Source organism: Jaculus jaculus, chromosome 17 (assembly GCF_020740685.1).
Source record: "Jaculus jaculus isolate mJacJac1 chromosome 17, mJacJac1.mat.Y.cur, whole genome shotgun sequence".
Classification (NCBI taxonomy): domain Eukaryota; kingdom Metazoa; phylum Chordata; class Mammalia; order Rodentia; family Dipodidae; genus Jaculus; species Jaculus jaculus.
Genome location: NC_059118.1, coordinates 52,351,414 through 52,371,635, shown reverse-complemented (window position 1 = coordinate 52,371,635; position 20,222 = coordinate 52,351,414). Strand labels below are relative to the sequence as shown.

Here is a 20,222-nt window from a genome sequence, read left to right as displayed (position 1 = left end):
CCCTGAGTGCTGGGATTAAAGGCGTGCGCCACCACACCTGGCCAGAAACGGGTTTCTAAGAAACATGACAGGAGGCAAGACTCACTGGGCAGGACAGGAAACCGGGCACTCTGAATGCTCCCCTAAATTTGTTTGCTACGTCTCAAGCATCCTTTCCTTCGACTGTTTTCTGATTTGTGTATAGTATGTGTGGTGTACGCATATGTATGTTCGATGCATGTGCCCCGTATGTTGTAGGCAGAGGCCAGAGGAATACATCAAGTGTCATGCTCTATCATTCTCCCGCTTTGTTTCCTTGAATCACAGTCTCTCACTAACCCTGGAGCTCCCCACAAGCCCCAGCAATCCTCCTGTCAGGCATCTCAGGGCTGGGTTACAGGCATGCTGAGGATGAAACTCGGGTCCTCATACTTGTGGAACCAGCAGTTTTACCTGCTGAGCCACCTCCAAGTCTTCCTCCAGTGTTTTTGAAACTGCACTATTAATTGTGGTAATATATCCATAACATAAAATGTGCCATTAGCCATCTTCAAATACACCTTTCTGAGGCATTAAGTAGATCCATATTGTGTTTCCACCAGGAGTGGCCATCCTCAGAACACTATCCATCTTCCAGAACAAAAACTATCCATTAGGGCTGGAGAGATTGCTTAGCGGTTAAGCACTTGCCTGCGAACCCTAAGGACCCTGGTTGGAGGCTCGAAAGCCAGATGCACAAGGGGGCGCTCACACCTGGAGTTCGTTTGCAGTGGCGGGAGGCCCTGGCGTGCCCATTCTCAATATCCCTCCTTCTCCCTCTCCCTCTCCCTCTCCCTCTCTCTCTTTCTCTCTTACTCTCAAATAAATAAACAAAAAAATTATCCATTAGGCAATGGCATCTTATTACTCTCCCATAGCCTGGGGCCACCTCCATTCTGTTTTCTATCTCTAAGAATATAACTAATGAGTTCCACACAATTTTAACCAGTCCGGAGAAACACCATTAACATGTGGACCCGGGGAGTTAATGCCGCACTGTGACTACCTGGGGGATGTTTTGTTCATAACCATGCGCCACCACTGCCACCCCCATGTCCATGGCTGGCTGTGTAAGCACAACAAACACACTTCAAACGTAAATTAAAACCTGTGTCCTCTTGGACTGAGGTGATGGCTCAGTGGTTGAAGGCACTTGCTTGCAAAGCCCGTCCGCTCAGGTTCCATTCCCCTGCACCCATGGAACCCGGAGAATCCAAAGCCCAGGAACCAGCTAGACTGACATTTGTCTGCACTCTAGCAGGTGGTTTGCAATGACAAGAGACCTGTCTCAGTGAGCATGAGGTGCCCACACCTCAAAGTCATCCTCTGGCCGCCACATACACGCTGTGGAGTACAAAGAGAGATGCTTTTATAAGAGAACACTGGTGTCCCCTACCAATCATGAGAGCTCCCCCAAAGATTAAAGAACAAGTGGCAGGAAAAGATGCCAGACCTGAAGACACTGGAGCTTGTACCACTGCTGAGACTTGTGCCAGCCCATCAAACGCAGGCAGCATCTGTGTCCCCACAGCTCTCACTCAGGGGCCAATACCTGACTCTTGGCAAATGGACACCCCTTTATAAGCAGGGGTCTCTCCCTTCCTGACATTACAAGGATCTGGCACCTGAGGGATTTTGGCCATAAAGCGATAGCTCTTCAACTCAGAGCATACTGAGCATTGGGGAGACGGCTCAGTGGGTAAAAGTGCTTGCTGGACAAGCATGCCAGCCTGAGTTCGGATCACCAAAACCCACATCAATCTGGACATGGGAGCATGTCTATAATCCCAGATCACCTACAGCAAGATGAAAGGCAGAAACAGAAAAACCTGTAAACACATGAGCCAGATAGCCCGGTGTGCATACTGGTGAACAGCAAGAGACCTTGCATCTAACAAGGTAGAAGGCAAGGCCCAATACCCGAGCACAGCCATAGGTGCACACACAAACACACACACAAAAGCAAGAGTGTATTGTCTTTAACACCAGCACTCAGGAGGCAGTGGTAGGAGGATCACAATGAGTTTGAGACCACCCTGAGACAACATAGCAAATTCCAGGTCAGCCTAGGCTAGAGCAAGACCCTACCAATAAAAAAAAGAGCATATTGAGCTGGAGAGACAGGTTAGCGGTTAAGCGCTTGCCTGTGAAGCCTAAGGACCCCAGTTTGAGGCTTGATTCCCCAGGACCCACGTTAGCCAGATGCACAAGGGGGCGCACACATCTGGAGTTCATTTGCAGTGGCTGGAGGCCCTGGTGTGCCCATTCTCTCTCTCTCTCTCTCTCTCTGTCTCTCTCTCTCTCTCTTTCCCTCTTTCTCTGTCGTTCTCAAATAAATAAATAAAAATAAACAAAAAAATTTAAAAAGAGCATATTAAAAAGCTGTAAGCTTGCTGAACTCTCTAATAATCTCCACGTGTAATAAATTCCACATATCTTTGTATCCTTATGCTTAATATTCATATATGCTTTAATCTTAGGAGTACCAAGAGGACAGAAATGACCTTGTCATGACAGAGACAGAACTGAAGCAAGTGGCTTACATTTTCAAATGTGACAAGTCTACTCTCCAAATAAAAGGGAAAATAAATTCTATTATAGTCGGTAAGGAAGGACTATGGCTGCGTGTTTTCAGTGACAAGCTGTGCTGTAGAAACACACAATTTGAGTTCAGTGCCATTTTATTTTTCTTCTCCTAGATAACTGTAAGAAGCTTGGCCTTGTGTTTGACAATGTGGTGGGCATCGTGGAAGTGATCAACTCCAAGGACATTCAAATCCAGGTAGGCATCCCTCACAGCCACTCTCAGCCCTGGCCGTTCACCCTGCCCACGAGGTACAAGGGGTAGGACTGAGATTTTCACTTCTTCTTTTTAAAAAATATTTTATTTTGAGCCGGGCATAGTGGTGCATGCCTTTAATCCCAGCACTCGGGAGGCAGAGGTAGGTGGATCACCGTGAGTTCGAGGCCACCCTGAGACTACATAGCGAGTTCCAGGTCAGCCTGGATTAAAGTGAGACCCTACCTCAAAAAACATATATGTAGTTTTTATTTATTTGAAAGGCAGACAGAGAAAGAGAGAGAGAGAGAATGGGTGAGCTGGGGCCTCCAGACACTGCAAACACTCCAGACACCGTGCCACCTTGTGCATCTGGCTCTATGTGGGTCCTGGGGAATCAAACCTGGGTCCTTTGGCTTTGCAAGCAAGAACCTTAACTGCTCAGCCATCTCTCCAGCCCAATTTTCACTTCTTTATGAGCACTCGGGAAGCCCTGAGTCCCATTCTCAGAAGCACTGCCTTCCTTCTTAGGTAGCATTCGTTTCTCTGTGTCCGTCTGATGCATCCCATTTTATGTTGCACTTGCTGGTTTACCACCAGTGTTAGTAGAGCTTCTCTGGAGGAACAGAACGGATAGAAATGTTTATTATGGGCTAGAGAAATGACTTCGCAGTTAAGGCACTGGCCTGCAAAGCCTAAGGACTCATGTTCCACTCTCCAGGTCCCACATAAGCCAGATGCACAGTAACACAAGAATGTGCGCAAGGGGGCACATGTGTCTAGAGTTAGATTACAGTGGCTGGAGGCCCTGGCACAGCAATTTTCTCTCTCTCTCTCTCTCTCTCTCTCTCTCTCTCTCTCTCTCTCTCTTTCTCTCTCTCTCTGTCACTCACTTTCACATTAAAAAAAAAAAAGGCCGGGCATGGTGGCGCATGCCTTTAATCCCAGCACTCGGGAGGCAGAGGTAGGAGGATCACCGTGAGTTCGAGGCCACCCTGAGACTCCATAGTGAATTCCAGGTCAGCCTGGGCTAGAGTGAGAGACTCTACCTCGAAAAACAAAAAGGCAGTCTGTTGGGCTTGCCTAAAAATAAATGTGTGTTATAAAGGAGATTGATTAGAGCGGCTTACAGGATACAGGCTGTGCAGTCCAACAATGGCTGTCTGAAGGCTAGAGAGTCCTTTACCACAGAACCTAGTAGCTTCTCTGTCCATGAGGCTGGATACCTCAGCAGTCCCAGTTGATCACTGAAGGCCTAGAAGATTCCTGGAGAGCTTCTGGTCTTTAGTCCATGGTGAAAGACTTATAAAGCAGGATATCAGTGTCTGAGAAGGATAGCAGCAACAGGGTAGATTAATTCACCAGCAAGTAGCCTGGGCAGCCAAGCAAAAGGCTCTGTATTCTCTGGGAGCATATATACATTATACAGACATATGTATGCATATATATTATATATATGTACATGTTCATATACATATATTCCACCAGTGCAAGGGCTGTCCACTCTGGGGAAGGTCTTCCTACCTCCATCAATCCTTCCCAGAAACACCCTCACAAACCTGCCCTAGAACACGGCTCTTACACAGTTCCTAACCTGATGAAGTTTGCTACAGAATTTAGCCGTCACACCATCTCTATTTCAAGGATAGCTAACTAAGCCTAGGGAAATGGCTGAGGGCACTTGCTAGCAAGCGTTAGAGACTGAGGGCAATACACAATGCTAGCTATCTTTTCAGCTTCAGAGACTTACATACCTACATGCAGTACACATCCAACAAATGCTTAATGAGCGAATGATCAGAACAAACCAACTACTGCGTGACTAAAACATGCTGAGATGTTGTCCTGGGATAATGCCAACTTCCCAAGCAGAAGTTTTCCACTGTGAAAAAATTGGTCCTAAGTAAGAAGGAAGAAAAAAGACATAAGAAATTGGTGATATGATCAGAAAACAATCCAGGGTGTAGACTTGGAAGTGAATTTGCAAAGACGAGGTGGGGGGGGAAATTCAGGCTCCTTTAGTAATTTAGATGTTGTCAAATAGGGTTTTACAATATAGTGTCATCAAAAGACTTCTTCGTTTGGACAACTATAACTTTTATCCTTGGTGACACTCTGTTCATATTATTAATTACCCTTTACTATCTGGTATTTCCTCATGATATTTGATAAAATGATATTTGATATTTTAGTTGTATAGATCTTTGTCTTTTTCTTTACTGGGTTTTTCATCACTGATACTTTTAGTTAAAGCTCATTTTATTGTACATTTTACATTTGTCCAGTAGCATTGTCATTTAAGACATTGGTTTTGCTTGTGTCCATTGTATAGAAACAGCTCTGATTGGGCATAATGAGAACTGAATACTAATGCCTGCTCTATATCCATATCTGATAATCCTGGGAAAGTCAAAGAAGTTACACTGTATGCCATAATCCACTAAAGGATATCTTTCAAATCTGAAAAATGATGGTGAGAGTTCATTAGAAGAATATCACTGAAGTCGGAAGCAAGAGATGTCTTCTGTCTTTGCTTCTGTTCAGTAATGCACTAATGGTTCTAGCCAATGCAATAAGATAAGAAAAATAATTGAGAGTAATAAAACTGACAAGAATAAAAATGTCATTATATGCCAAGAAAGTGATTTCTTGGGATGGAGGGATGGCTTAGTGGTTAAGGTACTTGCCTGCAAAGCCTAAGAATCCATGTAAGCCAGATGAAAAAGGTAGTGCATACATCTGGAATTCATTTGTAGTGGCTAGAGGCCCTGTCAAGCCACTGTCTCCCTTCCTCTCTCTCCCTCCCTCTGCCTATCTCTATCTCTCAAATAAATAAAATAAATATAAAATAATTAAAGTTTCTATTAAAAAAGTGATTGTTTTTCTATAAAGTCCAAGAAATTCAACAACATATAAAACTAAAGAAATACTCAGCATGTTGGTTAAATATAATATCAACATAAAAATAACAACCATATATCTTTATAAATAACTATTAGGAAATATAATGCAAATGAGATTTAAAATACCAGCAAACCAAAAGGACACTGAGGAAAAAGTAACAAAAGAAATGGAATATATTCATAAAGAACACAAAGTAAATGTCTATAGTATCACTTGTCTCTATTTGATCTGTTCAATAAAAGTCACCTCAAAAATGTTAACAGGACTTTTGTTGAAAAAAAATCATAAAATTCGCCAGGAGTGGTAATGCTCGCCTTTAATCCCAGCACTCGGGAGGCAGAGGTAGGAGGATCACCGTGAATCTGAGGCCACCCTGAGACTACATAGTGAATTCCAGGTCAGCCTGAGCTACAGTGAGAAAAAACACACACACACAAAAAAAAAAATCTTGACATTCTCTTTGAAGATAAATGGACAAGAATAGTTAAAACAATTTGAAAGCAGGTGGACAAGGTGAAGGGACTTGTGTACCAGATACTGAGTCATCGTAAAGTGTTGTATCATTGAAAGTATACAAAACAATCCAAGGGCAGGGGAGATGGCTCAGCAGTTAAAGGCACTTGTTGCAAAGCCTCCAGGCCCAGGTTTAATTCTCTAGTACCCATGTGAAACCAGATGCACAAACCAGACTAACAATCCCTGAGATACATAGAGGAATACACAAAAATGTGTTTTACAACAGTTGGTAATTTGTTGAGAAAACAACCACTGAATTCCTACCTATTTGTAAAGGCAGTTTGTAAGGGCAAAATTCTAATTATTAAAATAAATAATTTTTTTTGGTTCATTTTTTATTTATTTATTTGAGAGCGACAGACATAGAGAGAAAGACACATAGAGGGAAAGAGAGAGAATGGGCGAGCCAGGGCTTCCAGCCACTGCAAACGAACTCCAGACGCGTGCGCCCCCTTGTGCATCTGGCTAACGTGGGACCTGGGGAACCGAGCCTCGAACCGGGGTCCTTAGGCTTCACAGGCAAGCGCTTAACCGCTAAGCCATCTCTCCAGCCCAAAATAAATAATTTTTATTAGCATTCAAAGACTTAAATTTCATTGTAGTGTTTCTCAAATTAACTTTTCCTGTTCTTGAACTCTTTTTTAGTTTTTATGTTTATTATTATTATGAACAAGATGTTTTATATGGATGCATCATGTGTTGGTACTCTCTTTTTCCTCATCCCTGCCCCCATTCCATTGAGGACCCTCCTCAGTGGGGTTGCAGGCATTCCTATGGGGTTGTGGGTTATGTGTTGTGGGAGCAGCGGTCAGTTATTTTGTGGGGAGGGAATGCCCCTGGGCCCTTACCTGTGGCCCTTACAATCTTTCCACCCCTTCTTCCGCAAAGTTCCCTGAGCCATAGTGGGTGAGTTTTAAGTCTAGTTCAGTGGTGAGCTCTTAAGATCAAATTAACTTTCTTTGTTTCCCTTCCCCTATCTTCTCCCCACCCCCCTCCCCAGGCCATATCCTCAACCATCGCCTCCTTTCCACTGTCATACTACATTTCCTGTTGTCCTTACTCCCCATTACCTCTCGTTGCCCCTCTTGACCTCCTACACCTTTGGATCCCCTTACACACATACAAACATGAAAAGCTAAGATCTGGGGCTAGAGAAAGAGCTTTTGGATAAGACATTTGTTGCACCCCCACCCAGATGTGTAAATAAATAAATAAGTAAAATTTTAAAACTTTAAAAAATCTTTATTTTTTAATTTTATTTATTTATTTGCAAGCACAGAGAGAAGAGAGATAGAGAGAGAATGGGCCCACTAGGGCCTCCAGCCACTGCAAATGAACTCCAGACACATGTGCCCTTGTGCTTACGTGGGTCCTGGGGAAGCGAACCTGTGTCCTTTGGCTTTGCTAAGCCATCTCTCCCACCCAAAAATTATTTTTTAAAAAAGGAAAATTGAACTGGGCATGGTGGTGTATGCCTTTAATCCCAGCACTTGGGAGGCAGAGGTGGGAGGATTGCCATGAGTTTGAGGCCACCCTGAGACTCCATAGTGAATTCCTGGTCAGCCAGGGCTAGAGTGAGACCCTACCTCAAAAAAAAAAAAAAAAAAAAGCACCAAAACGAAAAGGAAAATTTGGCTGGAGAAATGGATTAGCAGTTAAGGAGCTTGCCTGCAAAGCCTAAGGACCCAGGTTTGGTTCCCTAGATCCCATGTAAGCCAGATACACATGTTGATGCATGTGTCTAGTTTGCTTGCAGTGGCTAGAAGCCCTAGTGCCAATCTCTCTCTCTCTCTCTCTCTCTCTCTCTCTCTCTCTCTCTCTGTCTCTCTCTCCCCCCCTCTCTCTCTCACTCATAAATAAATAAAAATAGAATAAATTATTTTAATAAAAGGAAAATGAAGTTATGAAATTTGCAGGGCAGTGAATGGAATTGGCAAAAATATACTACGTAAGGTAACCCAAGCCTAGAAAGACAAAAAAAATGTTCTCTCTCATATGCAGATTTTAACATTTATTTATTTATTTATTTATTTGGAAATAGAAACAAGAGAGAATAGACATGTCAGGGCATCTTGTCACTGCGAAGTCCAGATGTATGCACCATTTTGTGCATCTGACTTTACATGGGTGCTAGAGAACTGAACCTAGGCCAGCAGACTTTGCAAACAACTTTAATCTCTGAGCCATCTTCCCAGCCCCAACTTCATTTTTCTTTAGAGTTGAGTAAAATTCCATTGTGTATGTACCACATTTTCACTATCTAGTTGATGTACATACTTCTCGGTTGATTCCATTTTGAACAGAGCAGCAATGAACATGAATATGCAAATATCTCTGGCATAGATGCAGAGATATAATTTTTTTTTTTTTTTTTTTTTTTTTTGGTTTTTCGAGGTAGGATCTCACTCTAGCTCAGGCTGACCTGTATTTCACTATGCAGTCTCAGGGTTGCCTCGAGGTCTTGGTGATCCTCCTACCTCTGCCTCCTGAGTAATGGGATTAAAGGCATGTGCCACCATGCCTGGCAGAGATATAATCTTAAACATTCAGAATAAGGTGCAGAAGAAAATATGGTCTCAGAGTAAGACATTAATTAGGTCAAAAAACATAAACCATAGCAGTTAAGGCATTTGCCTGCAAAGCCTAAGGGCCCCAGTTCAATTCTCCAGGACCCATGTAAGCCAGATGCACAAGAGGGCACATGTTTCTGAAGTTCGTTTGCAGTGGCTGGAGGTCCTGGTGCGCCCATTTCTCTCTCAATCTCTCTCTCTCTCTCTCTCTTTCTCCCTCTCTCTCTCTCTCTCTCTCTCTCTCCCCTCAAATAAATAAACATTTTAGAAAAAAAGCATAAAGTAAAGGGATTAATTAACCCACTGAAATTAAAGCTATGTGTTCAACATAAGACATGATATACAAAGCTGAAAAAAAAATGATAATGGATTAAGGAAAGGAACTTGCAACACAGATAATCAAAAGGATTTTTACCAAAGGTATATAAAGAAGCTAACAGAAAAAGAAAACGACTAGTAACCTAGTAGAGAAATGGACAAAATTGTTAAGGCAATTCAGAGAAGAAAAAAGTGAAGTGATTGGCACACGTGTATACAGGAGAACATGTGGGGTGACTCAGCAGTTGAAGGCCTTCACCTGCAAAGCCGAATGAGCTGATGACCTGGGTTGGCTTCCCAGTCGTCACGCAAAGCCAGATGCACAAAGGAGGCACACAGCTGAAGTCTGTCTGCAGCAGCAAGGGGCTCATTCTCATTGTCTTTCACTCAGTCTTTCTCTCTCTCCCTCTCTCTCTCTCTCTCTCTCTCTCTTTTTCCCTCTCCCACAAATAAGTATTTTTAAAAAGAAAAGTAAAGATAAGGGGGGGAGGGAGGGTATTGCCATGGGATATTTTTTATAATCGTGGAAAATGTTAATAAAAATTGTGAAAAGGAAAAAAAAAGTAGAGATAAAAGTTGTTTATTTCTATTTCTAGAAGTAGAAATAAAAATGAATGCCACAGTTATAAAGCCAAAACTCAGGAGAGTTTGTGGAAGAGGAAGCAGAAGGATTTTAAGAGCCACAGGGTGGGTAGGAATAACGTGAGGCCTGATCCCCCCACCACAGAGACTGACTGAGGCCTTCGTGACCCCACCCCCAGTGAACACCAATAACCCCCTGAAGAGGGACTTCAGTGGATTGAGGGTGGAGGAGAGGGGATGTAAGTGTGTAATCTTTTATATTAAAAAATAATAATCTGAACAAAAATGGGGGAGAAGCTATTTCACACTCCTCTTTTTGCCTTCCAAATGTTTTTGCTTTGCAAGGTGCCATGTTAACCGGATCTCACACAATCGTTATTGCAAGTTGAGGACTGTGTATGATAAAAGATCTGATGGTTGGGCTGGAGAGATGGCTTAGCGGTTAAGCGCTTGCCTGTGAAGCCTAAGGACCCCGGTTCAAGGCTCGGTTCCCCAGGTCCCACGTTAGCCAGATGCACAAGGGGGCGCACGCGTCTGGAGTTCGTTTGCAGAGGCTGGAAGCCCTGGCGCGCCCATTCTCTCTCTCTCCCTCTATCTGTCTTTCTCTTTTTCTCTCTCTCTGTCGCTCTCAATTATATAAATAAAAAAAAATAGAAATAAAAGTATAAGGCTGGAGAGATGGCTTAGTGGTTAAGCGCTTGCCTGTGAAGCCTAAGGACCCCGGTTCGAGGCTGGGTTCCCCAGGTCCCACGTTAGCCAGATGCACAAGGGGGCGCACGTGTCTGGAGTTCGTTTGCAGAGGCTGGAAGCCCTGGCGCGCCCATTCTCTCTCTCTCCCTCTATCTGTCTTTCTCTTTTTCTCTCTCTCTGTCGCTCTCAATTATATAAATAAAAAAAAAATAGAAATAAAAGTATAAGGCTGGAGAGATGGCTTAGTGGTTAAGCGCTTGCCTGTGAAGCCTAAGGACCCCGGTTCGAGGCTCGGTTCCCCAGGTCCCACGTTAGCCAGATGCACAAGGGGGCGCACGCGTCTGGAGTTCGTTTGCAGGGGCTGGAAGCCCTGGTGCGCCCATTCTCTCTCTCTCCCTCTATCTGTCTTTCTCTCTGTGTTTATCGCTCTCAAATAAATAAATAAAAATGGCACAGGGTGTGAAGGAAATAGAAGCGAGAACCCTGATAGGGCAGGTGGGAACTGACCCTCGGGCAAATTGGCTTCATCTAATAAAGTCCCACTCACTACCTGGGGTTGAGTCATTCTGTGCCGAGGTACACCCACTAAGGGACCTCCAGTACCTGTGCTGAGGGGACCATAAAATGCTTATTGAAATGTCATTCATGATGGCAATAAAAACAGAAGAAGTTTAAGTATCCACCAACTGGTAAATGAATAAATAAATGCTCCACTGTTGAGAAGTTAAAATGAATGAACTATAGTCACACATATAAACAGGTAAATCTCAAAAACACTGAGGAATAATGGCACATTATAGAAGTCAAGCACTGTGCAATGTATCCATTGATTTAAAAAGGGATTCGTGGCGGCTGGGGAGATAGCTCGGTGAGGAAAGTGCTTGCCACACAAGCGTGAGGACCTGAGTTCAGATCTCACGCCCACACAGAAACTCGCGCGTGCGGGTGACCCCTGAGCGTGGGAGGTGGAAGCAGGCCTGAGTGTCCAAGGCCAGCATGAGCTGCACAGCACGTCCATTGGGAGGACTTTCTGCCACAGCGCCTGGGCTTTGGAATTTTTAACAAATCCTGGGTTGATTTCTGGCCTCCACACACATGTGCACACTCCTGTATGCACACGTACACACAGGAGCATATACACAAACATAAGATTGGAAGTATGTAAAACAATCTACACACTAAGTATGCCTGTGAGAGTTTTGGATGCCCTTCTAATCATTCCATGCAGCAGACCGCAGACATAACAGGACTGAGAGGACGGTTACAGCGGAGAAGGCGCGGGGTGCGGGTGAGGCCGTGGGTGGTCTATGGCGCCCTCAACACTACTGTTTTCCCACCTTTAAAAAACAATAGGAAGCCCGGCATGGTGGCGCACGCCTTTAACCCCAGCACTTAGGAAGCAGAGGTAGGAGGATCGCTGAGTTCGAGGTAACCGGGAGACTACGTAGTGAATTCAAGGTCAGCCTGGGCTAGAGCGAGACCCTGCCTTAAAAATAAAACAGGAGGGCTGGAGAGATGGCCTAGCGGTTAAGCGCTTGCCTGTGAAGCCTAAGGACCCCGGTTCGAGGCTCGGTTCCCCAGGTCCCACGTTAGCCAGATGCACAAGGGGGCGCACGCGTCTGGAGTTCGTTTGCAGAAGCTGGAAGCCCTGGCGCGCCCATTCTCTCTCTCTCCCTCTATCTGTCTTTCTCTCTGTGTCTGTCGTTCTCAAATAAATAAATAAATTTTTAAAAATGTTTTAAAAAAATAAAATAAAACAGGAGCCGGGCACGGTGGCATGTACCTGTAGTTCCACATACTCGGGAGACTGAGCAGAAGGATTGCTCGAGTCCAGGAGTTCTGGGCTGTAGTTGATCTTGGCCAATCAGGTGTCTGCACTGAGTTCGGCATCACACCTCCTGGGAGCTGAGGCCACCAGATTGCCTAAGAAGGGGTGAACCAGCCCAGGTCAGAAACAGAGCAGGTCAAAACTCCGATGCTGCCAGACATGGTGGCGCATGCCTTTAATCCCAGCACTTGGGAGGCAGAGGTAGGAGGATGGCTGTGAGTTCTAGGCTACCCTGAGACTACATAGTGAATTCCAGGTCAGCCTGGGCTAGAGTGACACCCTACCTCAAGAAAACAAAAAAAAAGTTGTTACTGGCACATATATATTCAGATATTTATCATCCTCTGCATGCATATACATATATATATGGTCTCACTTTAGCTCAGGCTGACTTGGAATTCACTATGTAGTCTTAAGGTGGCCTCGAACTCACAGCCATCCTCCTACCTCTGCCACCCGAGTGCTGAGATTAAAGGTGTGCACCACTATGCCTGGCTCCACTGTATTTTTCTAAGTTAGAAATATATTGTAATGTTTTTAAGGATACGAACATGAATTGCAAAAAATAATCTTGGACTGAGGAAATGGCTCAGCAGTTAAAGGTACTTGCTTGCAAAGCCTGGTGGCCTGGGTTTGATTCCCCAGTACCCATGCAAAGCCAGATGTACAAAATGGCACATACATCTGGAGATTGTAGGCAGTGTCAAGGGGCCCTGGCATGCCCATTCTTCCCCCCTCCTCCTCCTCCTCTTCTTCCTCTTCCCTCTCTCTCTTTCTCTCTCTTCCTCCCGCCTTGCAAATAGACAAATAACAATATTTTTAAAAATCAGGGCTGGAGAGATGGCTTATCAGTTGAGGTGCTTGTCTGTGAAGCCTGAGGACACATGTTCAAGTCCCCAGATCCCACGTGAGCCAGATGCACAAGGTGATACATGCACAAGGTTGCACATGCTCACAAGGGGTCACATGCATCTACAGTTTGATTGTAGTGGCTGGAGGCCTGCTCCACCAATATTCATTCTCTCTCTCTCTTTCTCATAAAGGCATGTGTGCCACCACACCCAGGAAAAAACAATTGACTAAAATCAAGCTAAAATTAAACTAAATCACCTCTAGAGGGAGAAATTGTTTTTCCCTGTAAAGGAAGGATAGCGATGCCAACAAGTAGCTCAGAGTCAAGAGAGAAACATGTGACTGGATGCTTGCTGAACTTTTGGAGGTTCAAACCAAGCGAGTGCCATGACCTGGCCAAAGCACTCAGTGAGTCATTTGGAAAGGTTTGGCCACAATAGAAACAGAAAGCAGATTGCTGGTTGCCAGGTCGGAATGGGAACCAAGGCTGCTAGGGATATGTTTGAGTGATCGGAATATTCTAAGAGTGGATGGTAGTAATGATTACACAAGCCCTTATAGATATTAAGTGTCATTGAATTGTACACTTAAAATGGGTGAGTTTTTTTTTAATTGTTGAATTTTATGTCTGTATATTTTATTACAATAATGCAATTAAAAGACTGAAAGGGAGAAGGCAAGGACTAAAAGTTCATATGATTTGGCCCAGTAATCCTATTTTTGCAAACGGTTTTAGGAAAATACACAAATTAGGGAAGAGAAAAGAGACTACAATAGTCAGTGAAATTTTTTTAAATTATTATGGAGAAATAAATCATGGAAACCATTATTAGCCTGGGAGTGTGCCTCTGCAATAGAGTGTGTGCTCAGTATATCTGGGTTCAATCCACAACACCAAGAACAATGAAGCAGAGACGTGCATTTGATGTAAGAGCATTCGCCTGGGTAGGCTCACATGTCACCTGTCACTCGGTAAAGGATCTTTTGGGCCTGACTCTCCTGATAAGAAGTAATCACTGTTCTCAAGTGTTCACAGACTACCAGGGAAGAAAGACATGCATGTAGTGTACTTGAGCACAGTATTGACCAGAACACTGTGGAATTTATAGATCCTAATGTGCCAGGGCTATTTTAAGTTTGTGATTGGGGCTGGGAAGATTGCTCAGTGGGTCTAACTCAGGCTGACCTAGAGTTCACTATATACTATCAGACTGGCCTCGAACTCACAGCGATCCTCCCACCTCTGCCTCCCGAGTGCTGGGATTAAAGGCGAGGGCCACCGCGCCTGCACAAGTGTGACAATCTGAGTTCAGATCCCTGTCATCTATATTAAGCTGGGCGTGGCAGTGCACATCTACAATCCCAGTGTGCCTGTAGCAAGCTGGGAAGCAGAAACTCATGGTCCAGCTAACCTGGTATACACAGCTACAAACAAGGGATCCTGCTTCAAGCATGGAGCGAGGCGAGGAACAACACTGAGGTTGTCTTCTGACCTACACACACACACACACGCACACACACACACACACACCATGGCACAGACATGCCCATGCTCAGACTCTCACAACCACACATTCATGTACACATGTGCAAAGATTTTTTTAATGCAATTGTGTCTTACAATTCATAGAATCTCTAAGCATTTTAAGTATGATCTAGCAATATATAAATATCAATCAAACATACTGGCCTAGAGTGTCTATCTCCTGTGTTTCCTCTCATCTCTGTGGCACACTGATAGTTCATTCTCCTCATTTCCTTGGATAGAGCCCATGCCATTTTGGTTGAGATATAAATTCTCTTCATCAAGCTGGAGAGATGGTTCAGTGGTTAAGGAACTTGCCTGCAAAGCCTGATGACCCAGGTTTTATTCCCCAGTACTCACATAAAGCAAGATACACAAAGTGGCACGTACATCTGGAGTTTGTTTGCAAGTGGCTGGAGGCTCTGGCATGCCTATTCTCTCTGTATGTCCCTCTCTGCTTGTAAAGGAAAATTCAAAAAATAATAAATAAATGCTCATCATGAGACAATAAGCCAGTCAGAACATGACTACTGACAGACACATTTTAAATATACAAACATATATGTACACACACACACACATATATATATTACTTGTTTATTTCATCTGTGGTAGAGGCCCATCCTTACCTGACCTTGAACTACCTCTGCCTTTTTTTTTTTTTTTTTTTTTTTTTCCTCTCTGGGTTTAAGTCCAACTCAGTGTCTAGTTTCTATGGAGAAAGACAAGAATAGTGAGAAGTATGGTGACCTGGCTAGGTGCCTCCCCAGGAGGAATTCTTTCTACCACCTGCACCCTTCATGGGATTTGCTCCTTTGGTTTGCAATAGCCTTTTCTTCAAGTGAAAGAGGAGATGTCTTTATCGCTTTGATTACCATTACAAGGAAAATTACAGTGCTGTAATATGGTCTTGGAAAGAATAGTGTGTCCTATGGAGATCTGGAGGAGGGTCTGAAAACTGATTGTTAGAAGAGAAATTTAAAACTGATCAGAATTTTTACAAGTCTTAGATATTTGTAAACAGTACAAAGAATCGCCTCGTTCTCATACATGGTCCTGTTTATCTATGTGAGTGTCCTGAACTAAGCCCCCAGTATTGGCTCCTGAAATTAATACTCCTCCAAATACCAAGACACTTGTTTCATTCGAACTTTGCATTCAGCCTTGAGATTTTATCCAGCAAAGAACTTATGTGAAAAGAACTGTGGTGTTTCTTACTTACTCTTATGTTCAAGAAAAATCTATTCGTTTTCTCCCCTAGAATAATCGTATTGTTAAATGTCCAGTATTGGGACTTGTTTTAGTCCCCGTTTCATAGATAACTGTCAAAACTAAAATTTTAAGCAAGTGAAAGAAAATGCATTTTGTTTCTTTATCAAGAAATCAAATATGTGTTTCAGATTCAATAACGAGGGTTGTGAAGCTTTCCTGAGCATTTTAGCTGCTGCTTCCAAATTAATCCCTTAATTTCATCTCAAGAAAGAAACTCTGAGGTCTGAGACTCCCCTTGTGTGGTCTTTTCATTCTGTCCCCAGATGACACATAGCCTGCCCAGCGTGGAGGTGCAGCCATTAGCCACACATGCACAGAGGACAGAGAGAAGGAGAGGCGGCCAAGAGAAGAAGGCCCCAGCAATTCCTAACACTTGGCTAAGCTCAGGCTATAGCCATGGGCCTCAGAGAGCACGTTTGTTTGGGAAAACTGTCACTTCTGTCTATTTGCTTTGGTTCCATGTTTTGTTTTTTTTTTTCTTACTTTAGGTAATGGGGAGAGTGCCAACAATCTCCATTAATAAGACAGAAGGGTGTCACGTATACCTCAGTGAAGACGCATTAGATTGTGAGATTGTGAGTGCCAAGTCATCAGAGATGAATATCCTTATCCCTCAGGGTGACGATTACGTAAGTACCTTCCAAAACAACTTCGGGGGGTTCATTATTAGCATCTTGGAGGCTAGCTCATCATCCTTATTGGCACCCTGGAGACTAGTTCAACTACCATCCAGTGAGCTTCATTCACAGACAGGAGCTGGATACGAGAGCTGCCTTCCACATTGCCTGTCTCCTATTATTAACTTCTTGACTGGGTCACTCCTGGATTTGTGACTCTCATGGCAGTTTATTAATAATTACTTTAATGGGCTAGCTTTTCTCAAATAGCTCAGCATGCATGTGAGTTCTTATGATGTAGAGCTGAGTACTTTCCTCTGCTCTGGTTGAGGTAAACACCAGAGAAGAGATACTTTAAGAGAAAAATGAGAGGGAATAAAGAGTCAACCTGGAGCCGGGCGTGGTGGCGCACGCCTTTAATCCCAGCACTCGGGAGGCAGAGGTAGGAGGATTGCTGTGAGTTCGAGGCCAGCCTGAGACTCCATAGCGAATTCCAGGTCAGCCTGGGCCAGAGTGAGAATCTACCTTGAAAAAAGGGAAAAAAACAGAAGAGTCGGCCTGGGGCTGAGGAAACGGTTCAGTGAGTGAAGGGCTTGCTGCACAAGCACCTGCATTTGTGCCCGCACAGACTCCAGGAGCGACAGGATCTGCCCGTAACCCCAGGGCTGGGGAGACAGAGACAGGAGGATCCCTGAGGACCAGGCTGCCTAGTCTAGCCATGGCAGTGAGCTGTAGGTTCAGTGAAAGAACCTTTATCAGAAGAAAACGGAAAGCAATAGAGCAAGATGCCCAGCACTGAGCTCTGGCCTCCACACGTACACATGTGCTTGTCTTTGCACACACACGTGCCTGCACACATACAACTGTGAGCACATGTATCACACACACCTAGATAAATCCACAAAACCACACTTACATAAGCAGAGCTACGCGCGCTGGTTTGCTCAAACCAGAGATGTTCCACTTCACAGGATGATCCAGAGGCAGCTGGACAAGCTCCGAAGTCTGCGCCACGGGCTGGATTCGGGAGCCTGGCCGCGGAGCCTGGGCCAGGGCCTCTGCGCAGTCTCACATGCTGTTCATGCCCTCGGCCCACTGAATGCCCTCCTGAGAAACACCAGCCCAAGTCCTCCGGCTGTAGGGTAGCAAGTTTATACACAACCCTAGGCATGTTTCTGCAACTCCTCAGGGTGTAGACAGGTCTGGGTCTTTCTACCCTGCGTGACTGGGGCCCTGCAATGTTGATGGCACCTGACAGCTTGCTGGACAAGCGGCTTCTCGCTTCCTCCCCAGCCATCCCAACTCAGAGCCTGCATGTTCAGAAGACCCTTGGTGGAGGCTTCAAGTTAGGGGGAAAGCAGAGGCAAAGAGACCCTGGCCGGGCTGGGCTTCCCCTGGCTGTCCTGCTTGCTAGGGAAGTCATCTCCGGCCATTTCACTTGACTTGCAGCCTTCTGCTTCCTGCAGGGGGCCTGTCAGTAACACGTCATTGACAGGGGCCTTGGGGGTAACTTGACCTTGTATACACCTGGTGCAGAGAATGCTTGGTTCTTGGGCTCAGTCGGTAATGTGCTGACCTCACAACCACAAGGGTCTGCATTCAATGCCTAGAACCCACGTGAAAAATCTGTATGTGGTGACTACACAATTGTAGTCCCAGCACTGGGAAGGCAGAGGCAGGGTCCCTGGAGCTCAGTCTAACCTGATCAGTGAGCTCCAAGCCAAGGAAAGCCCTTATCTCAAGGGAGGTGGATGGGTACCTGAGGGTGAAACCTGACATGATCCTCATAAATGCTCAACATATGATCCTAGTATGTAGTCACAGAGTAGACACGTGACATGTGCAGGTCTGCATGTGACAGAGACTTCTCTGTGATGCAGATTCAGGTTCAAGCCAATCTCTTTGCCCATCACGTGACACCAATCAGTCTTCCATCTATTTGCAGACAGAAACCTTTGTATAAATAGCCCTGCTCTTTTGGCCTTGTTTCAGAGAGAATTCCCCGTTCCTGAACAGTTCAAGACAGTATGGGACGGATCCAAGCTGGTCACTGAACCAGCAGAAATCATGGCCTGACGTGAATACCCGTGCCCGAGGGTCCTCCACCACGCAGCATGAAGGAGCTGGATGTCGCCACAGCACCTGTGCCCTTTCAGCTGCCAGTCTGCTGGGGAAAGAGCACCACGTCAGGCACGCCTTTGTGGGCATTTTGAAATATTTGACATTTCTTCATGACTTGCCTTTGTGTGTGATTTTAGTTCCACGGGATAACTTGTGAGCACTGCAGGCTTAGAGGAAAAAATCCTGTTCTACTTGTATCCTGTACTCCATGACTGATAGGTAAACACCCTGCATGGCTCGCCGCTACGCTTATGTTTAATCGCTAGTTAAAAAATGAACTCTTTGAGAATCTACATACATTTTTACCTCTTAGACAATTTCAGTATGATGGAGTAGTCTTGTGACCTCATAAATATATGATTTTTTTTTCATTTTTACTACATGTTTACCTTCATCAGCATGGATTAGCTATCAGCATGAATACATACATCAATCCATGTTATTAAAAACATGAGGAAATTCTATAGAAGGGCCAAACTTAGTTTCTTGGTCCTTAGAATACCTATAGTTAGAGATATAAAAAAAAAAAAGAAAGAAAGGTAAATTCTAATTATGCATCTTAAATATTTTTTCTCCGTGTCCTTTGAAAACTGTTGCTTTTCTGTACATTCTTATGCCAGGAGACTGGTAGGAAGAAGCGACTGGGTTTTGTTTTGGTTTTTGCTATTTAATACCTCACAGTTTTGCTCCAAGAACGGGTTAATTTTTGTTTTTCAGTTTTGAACCTTTTCAATACCAGATGCCTTGTAGATGTTTCCAGTGTTTTATTGCGGATGAATTTCTTTTCCAACAGCCAGACTTGCTAACCAGTCTCAAAAATGAACACAAAAAAAGCCATAGATGATGCATTACTTCTAAAACCTGGAGAACTGATTGTTGGTCTGGCTTTTGGCTCCTGTGTTCTAGTCCTGATAGTACATACTTTTTCAAACTGATTAACTGATATTCCTTTGTCTCCCCAATACATAGTGCAGAGAAGGCCGCAGCCCCTTGGGTTGCCTGTACGGAAGTGTGGTACAGGCCTTTCGGAACCAGTAAAGCTTAAGTGTGTGCCTCAGAGTGCTTTCGAATACATCGTTTCCGTTTTTTACATACAGTGTTCAGATCACTAATGCTCATGTTTTGCTATAAACGTTTTGTCCTTATGAATAATGTGGCTTTAGTAAAAATCGTTTTTGAACTGTAAACTTATTCTGAAATAAAGCAAACTTCTAATTGTTTAAATACTGAGATGAATTTTGAGTGCTAAATTCATTCTGGTTGAAATTATAGAATTTAGCCAGGTGTGGTGGTACGAGCCTGTAATCTTAGCCTTTGAGAGGTAGAGACAGCAGGATCAGGAGTTTAAGGCCATCTTCAGCTGCATAGTGAGTTTGAGGCCAGGATACATGATGCTCTGTCTCAACAAACTAAAAATGAGGAGGAGGAGGAGGAGAAAGAGATCATTGCAGAATTTATTTAGCATATCATTCACTTCCCTGAAGAATGAATTCTTCAAGATAGCTATCAGCAAATAAAGCCATCTAAAGCTGGAATGATTGTCAGAAAGTTCTAGATTCCAGATCTACAAAAGCAAGATCTCTTCATTGAGAAACCCTGCCTCAACTCTTTATGAAATGTATAGATCCCT

General features: G+C 44.1%; 1 protein-coding gene across 2 annotated transcripts in view; it reads left to right on the top strand.

Annotated features, from left to right (window-relative positions):
* LOC101601471 (cyclase associated actin cytoskeleton regulatory protein 2) overlaps window positions 1–19,816 on the top strand; it is a 314,827-nt gene extending 295,011 nt beyond the window's left edge. For both annotated transcript variants that reach the window (XM_045137016.1, XM_045137017.1), the window contains 4 exons: window positions 2,499–2,622; window positions 2,718–2,800; window positions 16,343–16,483; window positions 18,464–19,816. In XM_045137016.1, the coding sequence (XP_044992951.1) occupies window positions 2,499–2,622; window positions 2,718–2,800; window positions 16,343–16,483; window positions 18,464–18,547 (432 nt within the window). In that variant the 3' untranslated portion in view covers window positions 18,548–19,816. The remainder of the gene's footprint in view (window positions 1–2,498; window positions 2,623–2,717; window positions 2,801–16,342; window positions 16,484–18,463) is intronic.
* Window positions 19,817–20,222: the final 406 nt, after the last annotated feature.